This window comes from Copadichromis virginalis, unplaced genomic scaffold (genome assembly GCF_057382275.1).
Source record: "Copadichromis virginalis isolate Kocher_CV1m ecotype Utaka unplaced genomic scaffold, C_Virginalis_male_GT1.1 unmapped_scaffold_1, whole genome shotgun sequence".
Classification (NCBI taxonomy): domain Eukaryota; kingdom Metazoa; phylum Chordata; class Actinopteri; order Cichliformes; family Cichlidae; genus Copadichromis; species Copadichromis virginalis.
The window spans coordinates 9766521-9792228 of record NW_028188589.1 but is presented as its reverse complement, the minus strand read 5'-3'; the positions used below and the strand labels follow the sequence as shown (position 1 = coordinate 9792228).

At 41.6% G+C, this 25708-nt stretch overlaps 1 protein-coding gene across 1 annotated transcript; it reads right to left on the bottom strand.

Annotated features, from left to right (window-relative positions):
* Nucleotides 1–703: 703 nt before the first annotated feature.
* Nucleotides 704–17780, bottom strand: LOC146679788 (protein NLRC3-like). Its single transcript, XM_085450432.1, has 8 exons — nt 17756–17780; nt 15917–17714; nt 14550–14723; nt 14163–14336; nt 13813–13986; nt 8317–8490; nt 2190–2236; nt 704–2041 (listed from the first exon to the last, which is right to left on the bottom strand). Exons 1-8 carry the CDS (start codon nt 17778–17780, stop codon nt 1500–1502), a joined length of 3108 nt encoding a protein of 1035 aa, XP_085306558.1. The 3' UTR covers nt 704–1499.
* Between the last annotated feature and the right edge of the window lie 7928 nt (nt 17781–25708).

The window sequence follows — 25708 nt, the reverse complement described above, 5'->3', positions numbered from 1 at the left end:
CACCCTCCACCTCAATATACACCACAGTTTTCTCTGCTGTGGAAATGAGATCAGGAGGAAATCATCATTATTATTATTTAATAAACGCTCACATTAATGTGGGCTTATTTGTTTCATATTAGAAACATTAGTTGAGTGTTTTTAGTATAAAATGGTCAAAGTCCCTCTTTTTGCTCCTCCCCTCACCTGTGGATGGGCGGTGCTGTTACCGTGGTGACAGCTTGGATGTGTTTCAGTCCTGCCTGGTTATCACTGCAGGAATCTTTCACATTTATTACAGGTAATAACTCTGATTTTTCTGTGTATCATGAACCAAATGTATCCTGATACACACAGAGATGGATGAGCAGAGGTTGTTTTTGCAGTTTATGTAGTTACTATGGACTTAATGCATACATATTATTAAAATTAGGGCTATAACAGTTGTATTGATGTATAGCAACTTGAAATGCTCCCACAAATGGCTCCACAGCATGTAAAAATATAACAAAAGCTCTGGCGGACTTGGTTCTGTGGTCAGTCTTAAAGGGTGAAGTTAAACTCTGTAATCTTCACTGTGTCACAGAGTTCAGTGAGTCCCGTTATTCACAGTATCAATCAGATCATCAGAGAACAGCTGATCAGCAATCAGTGGTGCCAACAGCGCCTCCTGTGGTGAGAGGATGCAATAATGCAATGTAGCATTTTTCCACTCAACACTTGCAGTCATGGAAACTGTCTGTTGGATCTGTGTGACGTTGCTTTCTTGGTTAGAGTTCCTCACAAATGTCCAGATGATTCTTCTAATGAGGCGTCGACCATGTTTGCAGCTCTTTGGAAGAAAACGTCGCCCTTTGCCATCCTTACTTTTCTTTGACTTCTTCAAATGCAGCTGAACTCCAGCTGGTATTTTCTTGGACTTTGCAGCTGTTTCTGGTCATCAGTTCATTCCTGCAAACCTCTGAAGCTGAACAACAATGATGCTGCATTGCTGGCTGATCCCAAAAGGTTGATTCTGTTCATCTGGACGTTTTCAGAAACGTTTGCTCACTGATCAGGTGACTTCTTCAGTCTCAGCTGACTGCAGCTTTACAAGCTTACAAACAGCACATTTGCACAATGACTGAAAGCAGCAGCACCTGATATATATGATACTAATATAATACATATACATATATAATCCATACTAATGATGAAGGAACTGAGCTCACAGTCCATTGTTCATTCAGTGAACTACTCAGTTTATTTTGGGCCTCAGAAATGCTCACTCTGTTTGTACATCACTGTCAGCAATAGACTCATTCTGCTGTGTGGACAGGAACACATGTGACATCACTTCCTGTTTGTTTGTGACTGAAGAAGTTTACAAGGAATCATTTAGAAGAGTTTCAAACATCAACTGATTGAATCCATGAATCTGAAAACGTGTTTGTGAGTGAAAGAGACAGACATGTACAGACTGAACTATCTGTTCAACAGTCAGAGTGTTTCTGTAACAGGAGACACTCTTTACACTCCACTCAGCACAGGGACACTGAGGAACCAGGAGACCTGAACATAAACCCAGGATAAAGAGTTTGAGTGAATGTGGTGTTGAAGGTGTGGAGGTGGATCAGAGTGTCAGAGGAGACTCTGTAGAAGGACAGAGTGCCAGCAGGACAGTCCACATACACTGCTGCTCTGTTAGAGACAGAGGAGGAGGAGGAGGAGGAGGAGGAGATGGATGTTAGTCTGTTATTGTGCCTGACAAACTGAGGACCATAATCAGAGCAGCTCAGACTCCAGGACTGATCATTGCATCCAAACAAACAGTCATAACTGCCTCCTTTCCTTCTGATGCTTCTGTAACTCACTGATATATAAACGTCTCCTCTCCACTCGACCTCCCAGTAACAGCGACCAGTCAGACCATTTCTACACAGCAGCTGATCATTAACATCAAATCTGTCTGGATGATCAGGATATGACTGAACCTCCTGCACATATGTCACCTTCCTGTTGTTGTCAGACAGTTGGAGCTTTGTGTTCACTGTGTTTGTGTCGATTGTGAGTTGACAGGAATCTGATGGAGAGAACAAACACAATCCAGCTGCAGTTATTGATCCATCATCTGTTCATTGATTGACACTTTGATGATGACTCCTGACATGATGAAGATGGTTGAATGTGTGCTGCTTTGTTTTCATGAATCCCATTAAAAACACACTTACACTTCCTCAGACCTGGTCTCAACCATCGGACTCCAGCAGGCTCCACCCTGAAAGGAGGAGGGGGGTCAGAGCAGCACAGTCAGCATGCACACATGGACATTACATGGCTCTCACACACACACTGTTACACACTGAGCTCAAAGCTCGGCTCCACTGTTTTATTCAAAGAAATCTACATTTATTTATCAGCACATTTAAAAACAGCTTGAGCCAAAGTGCTGCACAGAGTAGAGAGAAAATAGGAAACATACACAGTAATGACTATAAAGACTGGTCAGGATTGAAAGCTACAGAGTACAAATGTGTTTCCAACCGGCTTTTAAAAATGTCCAGTGTTGGTGACGACCTGATGTGAAGGGCGACTGTTCCAGAGTTTGGCTGCAGCCATCGATAAAGCTCACCTCTGTTTTTACGTCTAGTTCTGGTCAGAAGCTGCTTATCTGCAGACCTGAGGGCTCCACTTGGATTCTTTTGTTAAAGAGAGATAAGATGGAGCCAATCCATTCACAGATTTAAAGACAACCAGATCTGGAAGTGGATTCTACCACGTACTGGTAACCAGTGGAAAAAGCTGGTGATGGGTCGTCTAGCACAGACCCACCGCTGGAACCAGACAATTGATGAGGGAGAGAACTGTGACAGCGCCGTTCCTTCACTTGACCTCAGTCGCTCTCGTCTGCTCCCTCGTAACACTGCTCTTTATTGAGCTTACATGAATATGCACAAGTTCATTATGACGTCTTACACAGGTATGAACAAAGAGTACCAGTCTGTGCATAGTGTGTGTGTGTGTGTGTGTGTGTGTGTGTTCCAGATGTGACCCTGTGACCCCAAAGCTGGTGCTAAGAGTCCAGCGGTCCCCCTAACAAAGGGCTCTTATACTTAACCAGACACAGAGTAGGTGTCCTCCTACACCAGGGGTCTCAAACTCGCGGCTCGTGGGCCAATTGCGGCCCGCAGGACGATAGTTTTTGGCCCCACCTTAATATGAAAATGTAATGTTAGTTTGATAATGTATGACACTTTACAGTGTTGTGGGCGGAGCTGAATTAACCCACCAATCAGGGTGGGATATGGATCTCAGGGGACACCAGCCGGGCTTGATGCAAGCAGGGAAACATTTCTCAATGAGTCAAAGTTCCAGCAGCGTTGCCCTGGAGTGTTTCTTTCTTTCCTGTGCCTGGCTGGCTTCCTCCTTTCTATTGGGCAAACGCCGACATTCGTGTATACTCAGTCGCTCTTGATGAGACCACAGACATCACCGACACTGCCCAGCTCCCAATGTATGTCCGTGGTGTTGATGACAGTTTTGAAGTGATGGAGGAGCTGCTCACAGTAATTCCAATGCATGGCCAGACCACCGCTCAGCAGATATTTACAAGCTGTGTGATGCCATTGAGAATGTTGGTTTGCCATGGAAGAGGTTTGTTGGAATAACAACAGATGGAGCGCCATCAATGACAGGGAGGAAACATGGACTGGTGGCACAAAACAAACTGGAAGAGGAAGGCGTGGAGGAGGCCATTGCTCTGCACTGCATCATCCATCAGCAGGTCCTTTGCAGCAAATGCCTGAAGTTTGACAATGTGATGTCTATTGTTGTGAAATGCATCAACCAAATCAGATCCAGGGGCTTAAAGCACCGAAGGTTCTGAGCTTTTTTAGAGGAAATGGAGTCAGAATATGGGGATGTGCTCGACTTCACTGAGGTACGTTGGCTCAGCAGGGGAAATGTATTAAAGAGACTTTTTGAGTTGAGAGCAGAAGTGAAGCCTTCATGGAGAAGGATGGAGTTAGTGTTCCTGTGCTAACTGATCCCAAATGGCTCATGGACTCAGCTTTTCTTGTTGATATGACACATGAGCTTAATGTACTGAACAAGACGTTACAAGGCCAGGGGCAACTTGTCAGTGCTGCCTATGACAACGTGAGAGCATTCTCCACAAAACTGGCGCTCTGGAAAGCTCAGCTCTCTCAGACAAACCTTTGCCATTTCCCAGCATGCAAGGCACTCGTGGATGCAGGCACACCATTCAGTGCTGACGAGTATGTTGATGTCATTTTGAGGCTACAGGAGGAATTTGATCACAGATTTGCTGACTTCAAGACACACAGAGCCACCTTTCACATTTTTGCGGACCCCTTCTCCTTTGATGTGCAAGATGCCCCTTCTGTGCTTCAAATGGAGCTCATTGAGCTGCAGTGCAACTCTGAACTCAAAGCAACGTTCAGGGAGGTGAGTGGAAAAGCAGACAAGCTTGGACAATCTTTGAGAGGATTGAGCCCTAGTTTCCCTCGGCTTTCCCGAATGTTCAAGCGGACCATGTGCCTTTTTGGTAGCACATACTTGTGCCAAAAGCTCTTCTCCACTTTGAACTTCAATAAGTCCAAGTACAGGTCCAGACTTACGGATGATCATCTTCAAGACATACTGAGGGTCGCAACTGCTTCCTCCCTCAGGCCAAATCTGGCTCGGCTATGCGAGAGGAAACGCTGCCAGGTCTCTAGCAGCAAGGAGTAGGCAAGAGAAGCCATGTTCAGAAGAACAGTTCATTTTCTACAGTGTTCCATTCATGTTCAGAAGAAGGTTATAGAACTGTTAATACAGACATTTCAATCTAAATACAGCAGATATAGAAGACTGAAAAAAACACACAAGTTCACTGACTAAAAATATCTTATTATTATTTTATTTATGTATTACAGATTGATTTATTTTCTTATTAATTCTTAATTTGTTTATTCATTTTTCATATTTTGTGTTAAAAAATAAAAATAAAGAGATTTGAGAAGATTGGAATTTTTTAACCATGCCTTTCTTGTGGAAAACCTAATGCGGCCCAGCCTCACCCAGACTCTGCCTGCAGCGGCCCCCAGCTAAATTGAGTTTGAGACCCCTGTCCTACACCATAAATCAGTAAGAGAGGGTACGACCTCTCTCATGGCCCCAAGTGGTGTGTGCATGCCAGAGCACTCTGGAAGGCACACAGAGTCTTTACAGACTACTCAGGATCAAACCTCTATCATTATGCAATCGATTATACAACTCTAAGCATATATGAGTAAATATTTCTAAACATAAATGACAATCAACAATATAAACCTTACAGCTGGTTTTAATAACAGAATTCATTTGTTTCTCAAACGAGAAAGAGCTATCGAGAAACACTCCTAAATCTTTAGTTCTTAACTTTTCCAGTGGGCCAAGGTCAACATTATCTGCTAATGCTAAATAGGCTGCCGTTATTAACTAATGCTAATTTGACATGAATTAGCATTATGCACTAATGCTAACACTTACTTTTTTTAACAATGTGAGTAGCTAATGCTAACACTATTTCCCTTAACTTTATAACAATGTGAACGGCTAATGCTAACACTCTTTTTCCTAGCATTACAACATCTGAGCTGCTAATGCTAAGTAGGCTGCCATTAGCACCTACGTCTAATTTAAGGCAAATACGCATTAGAACCTAATGCTCATATCGTTTTCCTTTGCTTTATAACAATGTGAGCAGCTACTGCTAAATAGCATTAGCTAATAACAGCAGTCTAATTTAATGCAAGTTAGCCTCATTTGCATTACAACGATGTGAGGAGTTAACGCTAAGTATGCTGCCATTAGTGGCTAATTCTAATTAGGGGTGAATAAATATTACCAGCTAATGCTAATATCGTATTCTCTTCCCTTTTAACAATGTGAGCAGCTAGTGCTAGGTAGGCTGATGCTAGCAGCTAATGCTAAAGCTAATTTAATGTGAATTAGCATCACATTAGTGAGGAGTTAATGCTAAGTAGACTGCCATTAGCAGGTAATGCTAATTTTAGGTGAATAGGAATTGGCAGATAATGCTAATACCATATTTTCTTGCTTTATAACAATGTGACCAGCTAATGCTATGTAGGTTGCCGTTATTAGCTAATACTAATTTGAGGTGAATTAGCATTATCCCCTTATGCTAACAATGTTTTTTCTTACTTTTTAACAATACAAGTAGCTAATGTGAACACTTTTTTTTTTTATTCAATTCTAATTTTTCCCTTGCGATGTGAAGAGTTAATGCTAAATAGGATGCCATTAGTGGCTAATTCTAATTTTAGATAAGAAAGCATTAGAAGCTAATGCTAATACCATATTTTCTTGCTTTATATCAATATTAGTAGGTAATGCTAAGTACGTAGCCATTATTAGCTAATGCTAATTTAGGTGAATTAGCATTATCCACTAATGCTAACACTGTTTTTGCCAACTCTTTTCCTTTGCATTATAACAATATGAGCAGCTAATGCTAAGAAGGCTGCCATTATTAGGTAATGCTAATTATTATGTGTGTTAGCATTATCCGCTGCTGCTAGCAATGTTTTATCTTACCTTTTAACAATATCAGCAGCTAATGCTAACACTACTTTAATTTCAGTTAAACCTACTTAGCATTAATTAACTTCATTTAGCATTAAGAAGTTTTTGCTATAGGCTACCATTAGTGGCTAATGCTAATTTTAGGTAAATAGAAATTGGCAGCTAATGCTAATACCATATTTTCTTGCCTTATAACAATGTGACCAGCTAATGCTAAGCAGGTGCCATTATTAGCTAATACTAATTTGAGATGAATTAGCATTATCCGCTTATACTAACAATGTTTTTTCTTACTTTTTAACAATACGCCATTAGTGGCTAATTCTAATTTTAGATGAAAAAGGATTAACAGCTAATGCTCATACTGTTTGCTTTGTAAGAATGACAGCAGCTAATGATATGAAGTCTACCGTTATTAACTAATGCTAATTTGATGAGAATTAGCATTATCCGATAATGGTAACTCTTTTCCCCTGCATTATAACAATGTCAGGAGTTAATGCTAAGTAGACTGCCATTAGGGGCTAACTCTAATTAGGGGTGAATAATTATTAGCAGCTAATACTAATACCGTTTTCTCTTTTTCCTTATAACAACTTGAGCAGCTAATGCTAATTTGATGCGAATTAGCATTATATTAGTGAGCAGTTAATGCTAAGTAGGCTGCCATTATTAACTAATACTACGTTGACGTGAATTAGCATTATGCGCTACTGCTAATACTGTTTTCTCTTACTTATTAAAAATGATAGTAGCTAATACTAATACTCTTTTCCGTTGGGTAACAACAAAGTGAGGAATTAATGCTAAGTTGGCTGCTTTTAGCGGCTTATTCTAATTAGGGGTGAATAATTATTAGCAGCAAATGCTAATACCGTTTTCTCTTTCCTTATAACAATATGAGCAGTTAATGCTAATTTGATGTAAATTAGCATTATATTAGTGAGGAGTTAATGCTAAGTAGGCTGCCATTAGCAGCTAAAGGTAATTTGAGGTGAATAAGCACTAGTAGCTAATGCCAATACCCTTTTCTCTTGTGTTATAATGATGTGAAACGTTAATATTGTTCTCAAACAACAGAATGAGAATGAAATATTGATTCTAACAGGGCCCATAAACAGCATTAGCTTAGCAGCATTAGCTTATCAGAGTCTCCATCATGGTCACACAAATCCTTAGCGGAGCAAAGTGGCCTACTTAGCAATAGCTGCTGTAGAAAGCAAAGGGAAAACAGTATTAGCATTAGCTGCTAAATGTGCACTTGAGAACAAATCTATTGTGAATTCAGCCGTGAATGTAGTGTTTCCAGTAAGCTTCCATTTCCAAATGTTAGCTGCTCCTGTCTGCCTCTTTGTCACACACACAGACTGAAATGATTCACAGCCTTGTTTCATCCTTCTGTCAGTGTCACTGACTGTCACTGTGACTGTGGACATACAGCATGGGAAACACACACATGGCTGATACTTGTATCTAAAGTTACAAAATGTTGTCTCTGTCCAAATATTACCTAACTGTAAGTCTACTTTTAATGAAACTCTCAACATGACTTATCAGTTATCATTAATGTTCCTGCAAACAGACTCCTTGAAGACCCCCTACATAAATATCCATGTATTATCCAGCTAGACTAGTGTGTCTGTCCCTGAAAATATTCCTGCATGTGTGATTGTTCATGTCTCATCTGCAGGAAACAAACAGGAAGTGAGTGAAAGACACAGGAAATGATTCCAGCTCTTCCTCCTATATCAGACATTCTCTCCATACCTGAGAGTGTCCAGTCTCCAGCCTGGATCCTTCAGTCCAGCCGACAGAAGCTTCATTCCTGAGGGACCTGGATGATTGTAGCTCAGGTCCAGCTCTCTCAGATGGGAGGGGTTGGAGGTCAGAGCTGAGGCCAGAGAAGTACAGCCTTCCTCTGTGATCAGACAGCCTGACAGACTGCAGACACACAAAACAACAATCCATCTGTTATCCATCTCTATAGCAGCATAACTAAGTGATGGTTCAGGGTCACCTGATCCAGCTCTAACTATAAGTTTTATCAAAAAGGAAAGTTTGAAGCTGATCGTCAAAGTAGAGAGGGCGTCTGTCTCCTGAACTCAAACTGGGAGCTGCTTCCACACCCAGTCCAACATAGCCAGGCTTTCTTTGCTGCTTTGACAAAACCTCAAATCCCAGTCAGAGATGGTGAGCATCATCACAGTGATGATCATTTCTCTGTTAACCCAGGCTTTCTGCTTCAGGATCTGTGCAGGCTCACAGAACAAGGAGACCTTTAAACATCATTTCACTAAATGGATGGACTGAGCTCAGCCTACAGATGAACTGGATAAATAAAGATTTGACCTCAGTGTGCTCAGTGTTCCTGTCTATTCCTAACATATTCCTAACATGATAGCTGCACTTTAGAGCTCTAAAACTGGAACTGACACATATTTAAACTCCACATGTTACTCAGTACATTCAGTTCTGACACTCGCCCACAGTCCAACAAAGGAAACATGGAGATCACATCAGTTTGTCACCAAAGTCTAATTATTCCAGAGGGCAGTGTTGATACAACTAAAGTTATTTTTAAGCAAAGTTGAGTTTTTTATTGTCGCAGTACTTCATGTCTGAAGTATCACTTAAATGCATTACACGCTGTTGATGGCAGCAAACAAACCACCCAAACAAACAGAGGTGGGAGGCTTGGGCAGACTACGTAGGATCAGCTTGTGGGAGGAGTCAGGATAAAACCAAAGAAAGACAAGCTAACAAACACCACAGTGAAGTGAGTAGCTACAAACTGCAGGCCGATTAGTGTTGTTGAAGAAGTCGGTCTGAGGAACGTTCTTAGGATCAACAAATGACGGCATGTATGAGCCTCCCTCAAGACGCACCATCACAAGAAGAACACATGAGCCGTGGAAAAAGGAGAGACTACGAAAGCCACGGCGTTACAACGTGCACCAGCTGTTGGTCTCTCTGGAGACTACTGGGCGTGGCTGGGTAACCATGGTTACTTGGGAGTTACAGTACATGATATTAATGAAGAGTGGGAGCTGCGTTCTATAGCAAACAATTTGTTATGAGGTAATCAGCTGATCTTAGTTTAACCGGAAGCCCTTCACAATAATTGCAATGCCTTTATTTTGTACAACTACCACTGTACTGATGGTAACTTAAAGTCACACTAATGTCGTTTAGTTTCTATAGTTTATGTAGTGGAAGTATACTACAGTACCCTGATCACTGATAGGACAGATTTATGTAGATATACACCTTTGTGTTTAACATTACTGCATTATAGTACTGTGATCTTTGTCCTTATATATGGCTATATTAGCTATACTGATGTACGTACATATAACTGGATATGTAACTTATCTATTCATCTTATTTGTCATGTATTTGTATTGTGTACTTCCTTTTTGTAAGAAACCACACACATGATCACAGCCGCAAGAATCAATCAGTGGAATAATAAAGTGTCTCAAACCAAACCTTAAGCTCTTTATTCCACATGCTGGGATCATTTGGCCTTCAGTGGTGTTCTGGCTGACACACCGGAGTGACCAGAGTGCTAAAGAGTGAATCGGACACACCAGTGTCATCTCTGATATCTCCACTACATTTAATCGTCCTTCAGCTTGTGGCTGCCGTTAGCTGGTCTGCTAGTTAGCTGATTTGCTATTTAGCCGGTGTGCTAGTTAGCTGGTGTGCTAGTTAGCCAGTGTGCTAGTTAGCCGGTTCGCTAGTCAGCTGGTGTGCTGACCAGCGAACCAGTAGGTTACAAGATGAGCTTGTCTGTCTGATGAGCCAGCTCTCTCTGTCTTGGTCATTTTGTCCTTGGGCAAAACCTAACCTACCACTACAACTGTAGCTTACCTCCACCAGTGTGTGAATGTGAGAGTGAATGAATACAGGGAGTGCAGAATTATTAGGCAAATGAGTATTTTGTCCACATCATCCTCTTCATGCATGTTGTCTTACTCCAAGCTGTATAGGCTCGAAAGCCTACTACCAATTAAGCATATTAGGTGATGTGCATCTCTGTAATGAGAAGGGGTGTGGTCTAATGACATCAACACCCTATATCAGGTGTGCATAATTATTAGGTAACGTCCTTTCCTTTGGCAAAATGGGTCAAAAGAAGGACTTGACAGGCTCAGAAAAGTCAAAAATAGTGAGATATCTTGCAGAGGGATGCAGCAGTCTCAAAATTGCAAAGCTTCTGAAGCGTGATCATCGAACAATCAAGCGTTTCATTCAAAATAGTCAACAGGGTCGCAAGAAGCGTGTGGAAAAACCAAGGCGCAAAATAACTGCCCATGAACTGAGAAAAGTCAAGCGTGCAGCTGCCAAGATGCCACTTGCCACCAGTTTGGCCATATTTCAGAGCTGCAACATCACTGGAGTGCCCAAAAGCACAAGGTGTGCAATACTCAGAGACATGGCCAAGGTAAGAAAGGCTGAAAGACGACCACCACTGAACAAGACACACAAGCTGAAACGTCAAGACTGGGCCAAGAAATATCTCAAGACTGGTTTTTCTAAGGTTTTATGGACTGATGAAATGAGAGTGAGTCTTGATGGGCCAGATGGATGGGCCCGTGGCTGGATTGGTAAAGGGCAGAGAGCTCCAGTCCCACTCAGACGCCAGCAAGGTGGAGGTGGAGTACTGGTTTGGGCTGGTATCATCAAAGATGAGCTTGTGGGGCCTTTTCGGGTTGAGGATGGAGTCAAGCTCAACTCCCAGTCCTACTGCCAGTTTCTGGAAGACACCTTCTTCAAGCAGTGGTACAGGAAGAAGTCTGCATCCTTCAAGAAAAACATGATTTTCATGCAGGACAATGCTCCATCACACGCGTCCAAGTACTCCACAGCGTGGCTGGCAAGAAAGGGTATAAAAGAAGGAAAACTAATGACATGGCCTCCTTGTTCACCTGATCTGAACCCCATTGAGAACCTGTGGTCCATCATCAAATGTGAGATTTACAAGGAGGGAAAACAGTACACCTCTCTGAACAGTGTCTGGGAGGCTGTGGTTGCTGCTGCACGCAATGTTGATGGTGAACAGATCAAAACACTGACAGAATCCATGGATGGCAGGCTTTTGAGTGTCCTTGCAAAGAAAGGTGGCTATATTGGTCGCTGATTTGTTTTTGTTTTGTTTTTGAATGTCAGAAATGTATATTTGTGAATGTGGAGATGTTATATTGGTGTCACTGGTAAAAATAAATAAATGAAATGGGTATATATTTTTTTTTGTTAAGTTGCCTAATAATTATGCACAGTAATAGTCACCTGCACACACAGATATCCCCCTAAAATAGCTAAAACTAAAAACAAACTAAAAACTACTTCCAAAAACATTCAGCTTTGATATTAATGAGTTTTTTGGGTTCATTGAGAACATGGTTGTTGTTCAATAATAAAATTATTCCTCAAAAATACAACTTGCCTAATAATTCTGCACTCCCTGTAGTGGGATTGTAAAGGGTCTTTGAGGGTCTCGAAAAGCGCTATATAAATGCAATCCATTATTATTATTAAGAGCATCTTTAGGCCTGACTGTGCTCATCCTTCCTCCAACCTCTCCTTACCAAAGATAACAACTACATCAGTATTAGCTCAATAACAATTTCTGCAATTCAATTGTGGACATTCATTTTTAAACCTTGTGTAAAACGATAAAACCTCAAAGTCTGAGCATTATTCTTTGTGCAAACAGCTCTTGCAGGTTCCCCCGGACTTAGGTTATTTTTATTATTTAATTACTTTCCTTTAAGCAGCTGTTCAGGCTACTAAACTCATCCCAGAAATAACAAGTGACACCATTAATAGTAGAGGTGGGAATCACCATACAACTCGCGATACGATATTATCACAATACTTAACGCACGATACGATATTATTGCGATTTTTTAAAATATTTTGCGATATTTAAATTCTGCACATAAAGGTAACCTTTATCAATATTCATTTTATCTAATATCAAAGTCTCACACTCAGTCTTTCTCTCATTTCAGTCAGTTTTATTGTTGACAAACTGAACGGTTTGTATTACAGTCTAGTCCAACTTAACTGAATGCAACCATCTGGTACAATTATAGCTATTCTGAACTATGCAATTTATGAAAACTATGCAGCCCCTTCAGCAACTGAAGAATTTGAAAGTAAATTTAAAAAAATATATAATTTTACATTAAATAAAAAAGTTTCAAACTTAATTAAAATTAAACATGTCTTAAATTAAAATAAGTAAACTGTCATGTTTATTGCTGCCAAAAAAAAAGTTAAACACATTTGGACAGTGAAGGAATGTCAGGATTGTTGCTCAGAAAAAGGATCAACATGCTCTGAAGTCAACATGCTCTGACTCCAGAGCATGTTGACTTCAGAGAAAAAATTGTTTGTAACAAAATATCGATTTCTGCTGTCCCTGTATCGATACATTATTAGCAAACAAAATATCACGATACTACACAGTATCGATTTTTTCCCCCACCCCTAATTAATAGTGGAGCTAACTTTAACAGGTGAAACTGATTTGACCTATAAGGCTACTGCAGTTACTTCTTATCAGGTTTAGTAGGGAAGACATCTGGATGAGGTAGTTAGTAGTATGTAGTTAGTACCGGGCGACTCCCCTCCCCCACATCGGCACCAGAACCCTGTATTATCTACAGGGTAAGACTGCCTGTTTTATCAAACTATGGCCATTACTACTGTGATCATTTGCAGCCCAGTGTGCCGCTCTCTCTGCTGGGATGAACCACTGGAGCTCACCCAGTCATCCCTCTCTTTCTCTCAAGAAGAAGTGAAATAAATATATTTATTATGTTACGAGTCTAATATTCTTTAAATCAAACTGTAATGAATAAATCAAGCAAGAAGATTTGGTGGCTCCACGTGTTGTAGAAGAAAAGATAAACATCTCATTTTGAGAAATCAGCCTTTAAAATTAAGTACTGTGAATAAAAAACAAACAGCGAGCCAATCAGCAGTCGCCAATATCCTCCTAATTTCATTCACAAAGAAATCAAATATATATATTATGGGCCCAAAGGAGCCTAAATCTTTAAATTAGGCAGTACGTGAAGTATTTTTTTAAATAAACAGAGACATGACTATAACAACTTTTAGTAATTCAGAGTCCAATTATCCACTCAAATGTAAATAAAAGTTCACTTGACAGCTGTAAAAGTTACCTGTTTATACAATAATATAAATCACATTTCAAATGATCATCTGTGGAAAAGTTTGAATCCTGACCTGAGAGTTTCCACTGCACACTGTGAACTCTTTAGTCCAGCGGACAGAAGCTTCACTCCTGAATCCTGCAGGTCAGAGTTACTCAGGTCCAGCTCTCTCAGACTGGAGGACTGGGAGCTGAGGACTGAGGACAGAGCTTCACAGCTTCTCTCTGACAGGTTACAGCCACTCAGTCTGAAAAATAAAAAACAATCTATAAAACAAGTACTCATGTAGAGTTTGTTAATACATTTCACAACATTAAATGTTGACTTTCTATTTTTAAAGGAAACATAAACATACTAAGATACAACATCATATGTATGAACTTTAATTAATAATTCTAAAAACTAAATGTTTTCTGATCTGACCTCAGAGTATTCAGTTTACAGTTTAAACGTTGTAGTCCGGCAGACAGAAGCTTCACTCCTGAATCCTGCAGCTTTCTGATACTCAGGTCCAGCTCTGTCAGACTAGAGGACTGTGAGCTGAGAACTGAGGACAGAGCTTCACAGTTTTCCTCTGAGAGTTCACAGATGTTAAGTCTGAAGATAAAAACATGAATAAAGATTGTTGTTAAAGTGTAATCAGGGTGCAATAGCTTATTGTCTTGTGCTGAGCAGGTTAGTAAAACTTCCGTTTAACTTTGAAATGAATAAAAATGCTATGAAACAAGGATAACTGGATAAAGACATAAACAAAAACAAACATCAAACACATAAACAAACAGAACTAAACATAATACAAATTGATCTGACCTCAGAACATTCAGTTTGGTATGTGGACTCTCCACTGCAGCAGACAGAAGCTTTACTGCTGAAGCCTTCAGGCTGTTGGTACTCAGGTCCAGCTCTCTCAGACTACAGGACTGGGAGCTGACCACTGACAGCAGATTTTCACAGCCTTCCTCTGAGACGTTACAGCTGCTCAGTCTGTGAGAGAAAGGGAAAAAACAAAAACAAAAAAAAACAAACAATATATGTGATCAAATTAAATTTGTTTATATGTTGAACCCTTTTTTTTAAAAATTTATTTAAACCTATGAGACTATGAGTGCTACCAGTCCAGTGCACATGATTGGTACCTTGATGGTACCTTGCTCAGGGGTACCACAAGGTAACTATTCGGTGGATTCGACCCCTGACCTTATGATCATGGGGCGACCACTCTGCCTACTGAGCTAATAATTCTGTGTACACTGTCATACAATATTAACTAAAACAATTATTTTAGAAAATTTTAGTAATTCAATAATCATGCTCATTACCTGTGTATTGTGAATAACACTGGATTTTAAACACTAGCTGTATAAAACTCTTCCTGTTAAAGGTGTGTATAAAGGAGATGAGCTGAAATGCAGACTTCATGGAGAATGTTTGCTGTCAGCATATATCAAAGACAAAGCAGAGATCCATCCAGTCTCTTCCACTAAGCCCACAGAGGGACAGACAACCACTCTCACTCACACCTGCATGAAGTTTAGATCACCAGGTAACCTAACTGCATGTCTGTGGACAGTGGGAAGAAACTGTAGAGGACCCAGAGTGAACCCACTGTAATTCTGTGATAACACTGGTTATGGAAGCCTTACAGTTACATATGGTTACTGACAAGAAACACGACCTTAGAGGCAATTTCAGTAATGAAGACCGAGTTTCTCCCTCCATACAGGATGAAAACATGACAGCACAGCAGAGATTTATATTTAAAAAGGGAGGGTGTGCACTGAAAGTGAGATACAAACTTGAACTTAAATTATGAACATCAGAAAAAGATGTAGGTGAAGTCTGGCAGGTGAAGTTTGTGCTTTAGAATAAAACAACCAAACTCCTGGAGTTGGAGACAAATGAACAAGCTGAGGATAATAAACCTGTCAGAGGGGCTGAAGCATCAGAGCTCATGTTCTTATAGGCTGGGTCTGGATTGTCCTTTGATAAGAGTTACAGAACAAAGTGTGTTTTAGAAATGCTGGAGTGAAACATTAAAACTACCATATATTTACCGAGTGACTGATGATCATTTAATTTACTATTTTAAAAAAATGTTACAGTGCTCTTTGAACTCAGCATTTCTGATTTATTTCCCATGATTTTAACAATGAAGCGATGAAAACATGTTTACTCACAGAGCTTTGTTGGAGGCTTTGACCACTGGCAGCATTCTCAGAAGAGCCTTCTCTGAAGCAGAGTATTTCTTGAAGTCAAACTCATCCAGATCTTCTTCTGATGACAGTAAGATGAAGGTCAGAGCTGAGCACTGAGCAGGAGACAGTTTACCTGTGGAGAGACTTCCTGAAGTCCTGTATTGTTGGATCTCCTCCACTAGAGAACGATCATTCAGTTCATTCAGACAGTGGATCAGATTGATGCTTTTCTCTGCAGACAGATTCTCACTGAGCTTCTTCTTGATGTACTGGACTGTTTCCTGATTGGTCTGTGAGTTACTTCCTGTCTGTGTCATCAGGGCTCGTAAGAGAGTCTGATTGGTCTGCAGGGAAAGACCCAGGAGGAAGCGGAGGAACAAGTCCAGGTGTCCATTTGGACTCTGTAAGGCCTTGTTCACAGCACTCTGGTAGAAGTGTTTCTCTGCAGATTCTCCTGTTTCAGACTTCTGGGAGGTTGTTTGTTGTTGTTCCAGCAGATTGAGTCCAGAGTTGATGAAGGTCAGATGGACATGAAGAGCAGCCAGAAACTCCTGAACACTCAGATGGATGAAGCAGAACACCTTGTCCTGGTACAGTCCTCTCTCCTCTTTAAAGATCTGTGTGAACACTCCTGAGTACACTGAGGCTGCTCTGATATCGATGCCACACTCTGTCAGGTCTGATTCATAGAAGATCAGGTTTCCTTTCTGCAGCTGATCAAAAGCCAGTTTTCCCAGAGACTCCATCATCTTCGTGCTCTCTGGACTCCAGTGTGGATCTGTCTCAGCTCCTCCATCATACTTGACCTTCTTCACTTTGGCCTGAACCACCAGGAAGTGGATGTACATCTCAGTCAGGGTGTTGGGCAGCTGTCCTCCCTCTCTGGTTTCCAGCACATCCTCCAGAACTGTAGCAGTGATCCAGCAGAAGACTGGGATGTGACACATGATGTGGAGGCTTCGTGATGTCTTGATGTGGAAGATGATCCTGCTGGCCTGCTCCTCATCTCTGAATCTCTTCCTGAAGTACTCCTCCTTCTGTGGGTCAGTGAACCCTCTGACCTCTGTCACCATGCCAACACAGTCAGGAGGGATCTGATTGGCTGCTGCAGGTCGTGTGGTTATCCAGAGGCGAGCAGAGGGAAGCAGTTTCCCCCTGATGAGGTTTATCAGCAGCACATCCACTGAGGTGGACTTTCTAGGGTCAGTTAGGATTGTAGTTTTGTGGAAGTCCAGAGGAAGTCGACACTCATCCAGACCATCAAAGATGAACACAACCTGGAAGTCTTCAAAGCTGCAGATTCCTGCTTCTTTGGTTTCAGTAAAGAAGTGATGAACAAGTCCCACCAAGCTGAACTTTTCCTCTTTCAGCACATTCAGCTCTCTGAAAGTGAATGGAAATATGAACTGGATGTCCTGGTTGGCTTTGTCTTCAGCCCAGTCCAGGCTGTATTTCTGTGTTAAGACTGTTTTCCCAATGCCAGCCACTCCCTTTGTCAGCACTGTTCTGATTGGTTCATCTCTTCCAGGTGAGGCTTTAAAGATGTCTTCTTGTCTGATGGTTGTTTCTGGTCTGTCTGGTTTCCTGGATGCTGTTTCAATCTGTCTGACCTCATGTTCATCATTGACCTCTGCAGTCCCTCCCTCTGTGATGTAGAGCTCTGTGTAGATCTGATTCAGGAGGGTTGGGTTTCCTGCTTTAGTGATGCCCTCAAACACACACTGGAACTTCTTCTTCAGGGTGGATTTAAGGTTACGATGACAAACTGCAGCTTGAAGTTCTGAATGAGAAGAAAAACAAACACTCAATTCCAAAAAGAACTAATCTTTAAAACATGTTGCTCCATCTTCCATCTCTGGAAAATGTTCATTTATCCAGCAGCTTAAATCTTTAGATAAATCCTCTTACTGCTCTGCAGACGGTCAGCCAGCTCCTCCTGCTTCATTCTCCTCAGGAAGTCCACTGTGATCTTCACAAATGCCTCTCTGCTGCTGCTCCTCTGACTCTCTAAGCATTCTGGGTAATCTGGACTCAGAACCTTCTGGATCTTCTTCAGCTCGTTCTTCACAAAAGTGATGATGTTGTCCTCCAGCAGCTGGAACAGAATATTTATGAATGAGCCAATCAGACTGAAATCATGGAGCCAAACATCAGATCCATGTTGGACACACTGACGATCCACTGGTCTACAAAGAGCAGCATGGAGATGACTGTGAACAGAACAGATGTAACAGTAGTTGTTGTGCAAGTACAGACCATAAATATGGAGTCCAGCTGTGTTTGATGCTGCTGGGCAGACTGACCACTGGGAACCTCTGAGCTCTGCTGCTCCACTCTGTGGAGGAACCATGAAGGATTAGATCAACACAGGATAAAGATCCAGGAGTTTCTGCTCAAATAACTTCATCTGAATCAAGTCTGTCAAGTTTTAAACTCTCAGATTGTGAACATATCAGTAATTTTCAGTCTGTTTTCATGGACGTCCTTTCAGTGGTGATGTCAGGGATGATTTTGAAGAAGCTCATCAAACTGAACCATCAGCAGATCACTGCTCCAAAACCAGAACATGATCCGAGTCTCCCTCCACCAGCAGAACACCAGCTTTACTAACGTGGTAGATCAGTGTAGTACAGATCAATAACTGATGAGTCATTTGATCAAAATCACTGAGTGCTTCACGTCTGACCCTCTGATGCTTCTGTAGACATTTTGCATATTTAATGAATGTCTGACAGTTTTACATTCATTCTATGAACACAGTGGAAATGTTGTGTTATAGTCTCCATGTTGTTTCCAGCATCATAAATTCTTAAGTTCAGAAAATTAGATTCTTTCTTCACAGCTGAAAAACAACAACATTTATTCTCTATTGAAATCTGCATCGTCCACTCCAAAGGTCACAATCTGAAGGTAACATCTGGTTTTGTTCCCTGTGGTTAACTCTGAGCATCAGTATGGTGGGATTTATCCACTACATCCACACCACTGTGGTTCAGTGTTGTCCTGATGGAGTAACAGCAGCCAGTATGATCCAGGCTTTAGCTGCTGGGTCTCTGTGTGACCTCTCAGACTGTTTAACAGATCAGACACAAAGAGAATCAGAGCAGCTCTGTTCTTTAAAGACAAACATGAACCCACTCAGGTCACACTTTCCCCACAGATATGAGCATCACTGTCCTCAAACAGCAAATGACCAAGTCGAACATTTGGATCTTTTCTCTTTCATTGTTTTCTTTTTAATGAATCTTTGTAACAATCTGAGGATGTTTCAGGTCATATTTATCCAGGAAACACAAACATGTAAAGGAGTCATCACAGCTCTCTGACCTCGTTGCTCCAGGTTCACCACTGAAGAGTGGATTTAGATCTTTGGACTCGTCACTCCTCACAGACGGACAGCTGGACCCTGCAGACTGTGACCTCTGACCTCTGCAGACACAAACATGATTGAAGCAGCTGTGATCACACAGACTGCAGATAATGCAGCTGTTTCCTGTCAGTAACATCCTCTTAGATTAGAGTTCAGCTTTTTACAGGAAAACTGGACAAAACTGATTTTTGTTACAAACTCATTTTCATTTCCTCTCAGCTCACAAACACAGTCAGACAATCAACCAGAGTCAACACTGATTATAATGTCAGTGCAGAATTATTTCTGTTACTCAGTGAGTTCAGCTCTCTGACCTCGTTGCTCCAGGTTCACCACTGAAGTTTGGAGGTCGACCTTTGGACCGGTCACTCCTCACAGACGGACAGCTGGACCCTGCAGACTCTGCTCTGTCCTCCTCTTCCTCCATCATCATCTTCAGTCAGTCTGAGAGGTAAACCACAAACACTCAGTGAGTTCACATTAACAGGAGGAACTGAGTTACAGTCGCTGACCTCTGACCTGTCATGTGACCATGAAACCAGGTCAATATGTCTGTAGGTTCAGTCATCCAGGTCATGTGATCTAAGGAGCTTGGAGAGAAAAGAGACGTCTTTAAGTTTCTGGAAGACGTTTCATCAGAGAAGCTTCTTCAGCTCTAAAACCAAACGGTGGAGAGTCCCAGATATTTAAACCTGAGAGGGAAAGAAAGCATGTCGCTGACCCACCACTGATGTTATTTCAAGGAGGAAACTGAGAGCCTTTGCACCAGGAGCACAAACATCAGCTCCAGCAATGATCCACTGATGTGTTTTTATTCCATGTATGAATGTTGTTATTGACAGAGATGACGTTTGTGTGTCAGTGATGCAGTGACTGCTGTTGTTACCTGTACAGGCTGGTTAGACTCTATGAAACAGATCATACAGATCTCTGCATGTTAGAAGAGACTATTAAAGGTCATGAATGAGACAAAGGCAGGGAGGCGTCCTTTACAGCTAAACAGCAGAGTGAGAGAACAGCCAGCACCTCTACATTTATCACATTATACAGCACATGTATGATACTGACAGGGATGAGAAGAATTTAGTGATTCTGATCCCATCATTGATATTACTTATTGATTCTCAGTAGCTCTGCTCTGACAGTCACCACCATCACTGAGCAGCATATCAAAGACATTTGTGCACATTAACTGCATGTTGTGGCTCAAATGTTTGTGCATGTTGGAGGCATTTCCTCTTTGTTGTGATCAGTGTTGGTCATTACTCAAAACAGTCATTATTACACATATTACACAGAACACTTTGATTAAAAGTAATGGAGTACGTTACTTCATTACTCCTCATAACATTACTTTGATGTTACTGTGTAAAATGAACAAATGAGCATGTAACAACATGAAGCTGAGGTACAGCCCCACACACCAACACAGATCCTGATGAGGTCACGTGATGTTTCTCTGAGTGTTTATGAACACAAATCAAAGATGAAACAGCACAAAGACACTTCAAAGTGATTCTACTGTAGAAACATGAACAGGTAGAAACCTGCAGCCTGACTGCTCATCACTTTGTTACCTGTTCAAGTTCAGCAGCAGCAGCTCACTTTATCACGGTGCTGGTCTGGGGTCAGTGTTTACTCAGCTTTACGTCACTCTGGGTTCTTGGCTAGCTTAGCGTTAGCTTAGTGTTAGCTTAGCGTTAGCATGCTGTGTGCTAGCTTAGCGTCAGAGCTCTGCAGGTGTCTCGTGTGTAAATATTAATCACAGTGACAGTAAAGGAGGTAAAGGGCTGTGACGTCATCACGTACGCTGCGTCCTCTGTGGGCTCTGAGTGAACTCAAAGTACAAACTACAAGTACACAAACACGAACGTAGCTCAGAGTGGCGGACACACTCGGCCTCGTTGGTCCAGCTGTGAGTCCGTTACCGTGAACTATGGAGCGGCAGATTTGTGCTGAACTAAACTGCACACAGCTGATGTTAGCCAGGAAACATTACACACTGACTTTAATGGAGAGACCGGAAATACAAACACACACAGTTTGTTGTGTGAAGAAATCAAACACGAGCTGAACAAACAGTAAAGTTCCTAAAGACAAACTGTTAAAGGAGGAAACAAAGCAAACTTACAGTTTCTTCACACACCAACAACAAGCTCCACTCCACACCTGGACACAAACACGGACACACAGGTGAGCTGCTTCCTGGAAGGAGGCGGGGCTCCACCTGAAACTCAGCACAGGTGGGAGGGGCTCAGCTCTGTGTGTGCTGATGTGTTAACTTTAAAAATATGCCGTCTGACTGCTCAGACTGAGTCAGAGTAAAGTTCACATGCTGACGTGTGGAGACATGAAACCTTGTTGTAGCTGCAGGTGTGAACACACTGATCCCAGATCAGCTCTGCTGTATTTGTAACATGAACATTTCTGCTGCAAAGCTTCAAATGTTCAGCATGTTTCTCTGTTTCCAGTCTATAGATCCAGTCACACTTTCTACCTTCACCTGTGCAGTAAAGACTGAGAGCAGAGCTGAAACCAAGCGTCCAATCAGTGAGCAGCATCAACACCTGAGCTTCATTCAGACTCTGTTATTGAAGATGTTGTTGGTACAAAGTTCATCTGCTGCTCACATGAATCCATGAAAGATTTATTTCACTGATGTTTCTTCAAAGCTCATTTCAACCTGTTGAAGTCATGAATGAAAGTGCAGACTGAGAGTGGATCACATGATGTTTGAGGTGTGTCATGTGACATGTTCAGTATTGTCACACATGTCTAGATTGTCCCTGATATCATAACTGCTCAAACACTGATGATTATATTTGAAGAATTATTCCTGATGGCAGCAAAGTTTGAATGGAGCTCTCTGTCTGTGCTGATTTGTCGCCCTCTGGAGGTCAAAGCACAAACTGCATGATGTCACTGTAACCACCACAGAGACAGGAAGTGTTTTTATGACTGAAACACTGAAATGATGCTAACGGCTGTCGTTAGGCTCACTGACAGCAGTGCTGATGTGTTCATGTCAAACACTGGCTCAGGTCAGACTCCTTCATCCTTCTCCAGCGTGAGGCCGCCCTCAGACCCACAGGAGCTCTGACCTTTGACCTCCTGACCCTAACCATTTTAGTCTTGTTGCATCTTTAAATGCAAATCCTGTGAAATGGTCAGGGGCGGCTCTAGAGAAATTTTCTTAGGGTGGCAAAATCAAAGCCTTTTCCCCCCAAACACATATGCAGGTGGTTACATGTGGTTAAAATGATTCAAATGCAGTAAGTATGCACGTTTTTCATATAAATATAGTCTATAACTTAATTATTGTCTGTACCCACATGATTACACACTTTAGTTACATGAAACATGTGAGTTTTGATGTTATGTACTGTACAGCCTGTATATTAAATACATATGTAGCCCAATAAGTATAAACTCCAGAAAGCTACACAACATGGGGCGCTTCATTTACAAACACAAGTCTAACTTAAGTTTCACTGTTTTTGTTAGAAAACAGTCACATTGTTGCAGCTTAAATGACACAAAATGTCAGAAATCTGCACTGTCATGAACAAACATGTAAACCTCATTTTTCATGATTTGTTGGATTCACCCTCTGAGGTCTGAAATACAACCGGACATTTGTGACTCCTTTGAGTTTACGTTTGTATTTCACCCTCAGATTGTTTCATTTTATTTTTTCCTCCTCTTGCTTTGTTTGGTATCTTTTCAGCTCAACTGAATTTAGTTGTTTTTTCACTGACATACTGCATTAGTATTACTATTACTATTAATGTAACTATTACTGATCTGAAATCACACAAAGAACCTAAAATCCTAGCAGTATTTTTTACTGTAAAAAAACCACAGACGTGTTGGGTAAATGTTTATAACTTGAAATGCAAATATAAATTGTACATTTTGTAAACAGATACAACTATTTATCTAAAAATGCAGCCAATACACCTGCTGTTTTTTCATTTTCTACAACCATTTAAAATAGCACTCACCTTCCTTCATTTCCACAGTGTAACATCCACCCACCTGTGTAAAATCAGAAATTCCCATGGTGTTGTTCAAAATGTGCTCTGGCACAATCATAAGCATCGCTTGCTACTGAAAACAAGAAGAAAGCCGGTCCTGCTATGGGCTGAACCATTTGTTAATGTGGAGGGGGGGACACTATGGAATATATCCAGTTCTAGCATTTATATTCACTGCTGACTGTAACTACGCTCAAACTGTTAAACTTATTTTAATAAACAACACTGTCATATGCAAAACTGGGGTGGCACTTGGGGTGGCAAGGGATCATTTTAGGGTGGCACTTGCCACCCCATGCCACCCTTCTAGATCCGCCCCTGCTGATGAAGCCAACAGGTTCGCTTCATTTGCAAAAAGCAGATATGAGTTTCTGAGGCCGCAGTCTTCTGTGGCAGAAGGGGAATCAGGGGAAGCCCTGGAGGAGTCCACCACCCACCAGAAACAGGTCTGAGCTCTCACTGCAGTGGTAAAGGGGCTACACAGCCCACGTGAGGCTGAGGGATGCAGCCTTCTGTCAGACTGTCACTAACACAGAGAAACACCCGTGTACACTCATACTCATGGGCACATACACCAATCAGCCTCGACCCTTTCTTCCTTTGCATTTGTGGTTTGGTGCCATAAATGCACAACATAGAAGAGCCACCTCGACGGGACAACACTCAGCGGTTCATCTGTCTCTCTTCCACAGCGTGTCTTTATCCTGTCTTCCTTCTCTCACCCAAACCAATCACAGCAGATGGCCCCGCCCCTCCCTGAGCCTGGTTCTGCTGGAGGTTTCTTCCTGTTAAAAGGGAGTTTTTCCTTCCCACTGTCGCCAAAGCGCTGCTCATAGGGGGTCATATGATTGTTGGGTTTTTCTCTGTATCTATAATTGTGCGATCTACTGTACAATATAAAGCGCCTTGAGGCGACTGCTGTTGTGATTTATATAAATAAAATTGAATTGAATTAAGAAGCTCAGAAACAAAAGTGTCTGGACTTTTTTAAGTTTCTTGAAGACATTTCATCTGAGAAGCTTCTTCAGTTTTACACTGTGTGCACAATTATTATGCCAGAACTATTTTTGAGGATTAATGTCATTATGGACCAAGGACAGTACTCTGGGTCTCCTGCAGAACAACTCGAGCTGTGATACCTGAATGAAGAGCCTCTGCTGCTTTAAAGAAGGAGGCTCGAGGCAGAGGTGAGGTGCAGACCAACCAGCTTTTATTCAGCAACTTTAACAGAAGGATCAGAAAAATAAAACTATACAGCACAGTGATGCTGACTGAAGCCACAGCATTAAACTAAACAAGCATCTGATCATCTTTAACAACATCTAATAAATAATGACAACTATTTACTCCTGTATTTCCTACAATAAAGCCTGTTCAGATATTTGTTGCTGATGGAAATGTAAAAGGCTCCCAGGAACCAAAGGACAAAAACAGAGGCAACAGTCACAGCTGCAAAGGATCCCCTAACACATAAACTGGTTCGAAGATATTTTCTAGCTCTGCAGAGGAGCTTGATTGCACGGACAGTAAAAAGTGGATTCAATAACAGCAGCGAGCGCTGAGTGATATAACGGTGCTGCGAGCAGCAGTGCAAAGGCTCACACAGAGACAGCAGCTACACTGTGTGTGGATGTGATCCACAGTCACAGCTGTGGGTTTCAGTCAGTGTGTCTCTAACTTCATGGTCACATTTCAAAGCTTATTGGAGCCAGAAGATGTTCAAGTAAAAGATTTATTGCTGTACTCGTCTACCAGGATAACAGGAGGTTCATAAAGCTGTGTAATACTTCAGCTTTCCATCATGGAGTAGTAGTTGTGTCCCTTTGTGTTTATTAGTGTGTTCACACGTCTACTTTAACTTCACTCTGTAATGAAAGGATTCAAATCCCTGATAAATACATACATGCTGACTCTGAGTCTCAGTGAAGGAGGAAAGGATGGATGAAGGCAGCCTAGTGTGGGTCATGTGTGTCCAGCAGTCATCCAGGGCCTGGATCCATCTGTAACAGGAAGACAAAGTCCAGCCTGTAATCATCCTATCAGGCACAGCGTTTCCATCCAGCATCCTGACGACGCTAACAACCCGTCAAACGTCTCCTCTGGTCCACAGAAGTCACACTTCCTGTGTCATGTTTACCTTTTTAAGTGTGCTATTCAAGCCTGTGTGACCAACTCTGACTCTCCAGATTCCATCCTGGTCTCTGCTGCAGCTTCTTCTACACGACTGTTTTCTGTATAATAATATCTGCCTTTCCCGTCTCTGTCCCAGTGTGCCTGCCACTCGTCCTTCATCTTTACCTTCATTATACTCTTCACCTCACTTTCACTGTATTTTATAGTCAAACCTGCACGACTTCTTCTTGCTGC

Excerpts from the sequence above, each read along its gene's own strand:
- LOC146679788 (XM_085450432.1), bottom strand. The coding sequence starts at position 17,780 with ATGGAGCAACATGTTTTAAAGATTA. Across the intron at positions 17,715-17,755 it reads GCAACATGTTTTAAAGATTA|AACTTCAAGCTGCAGTTTGT; the intron begins GTTCTTTTTGGA and ends CTTCTCATTCAG. Across the intron at positions 8,491-13,812 it reads TGTGCAGTGGAAACTCTCAG|TCTGTCAGGCTGTCTGATCA; the intron begins GTCAGGATTCAA and ends GTGTGTCTGCAG.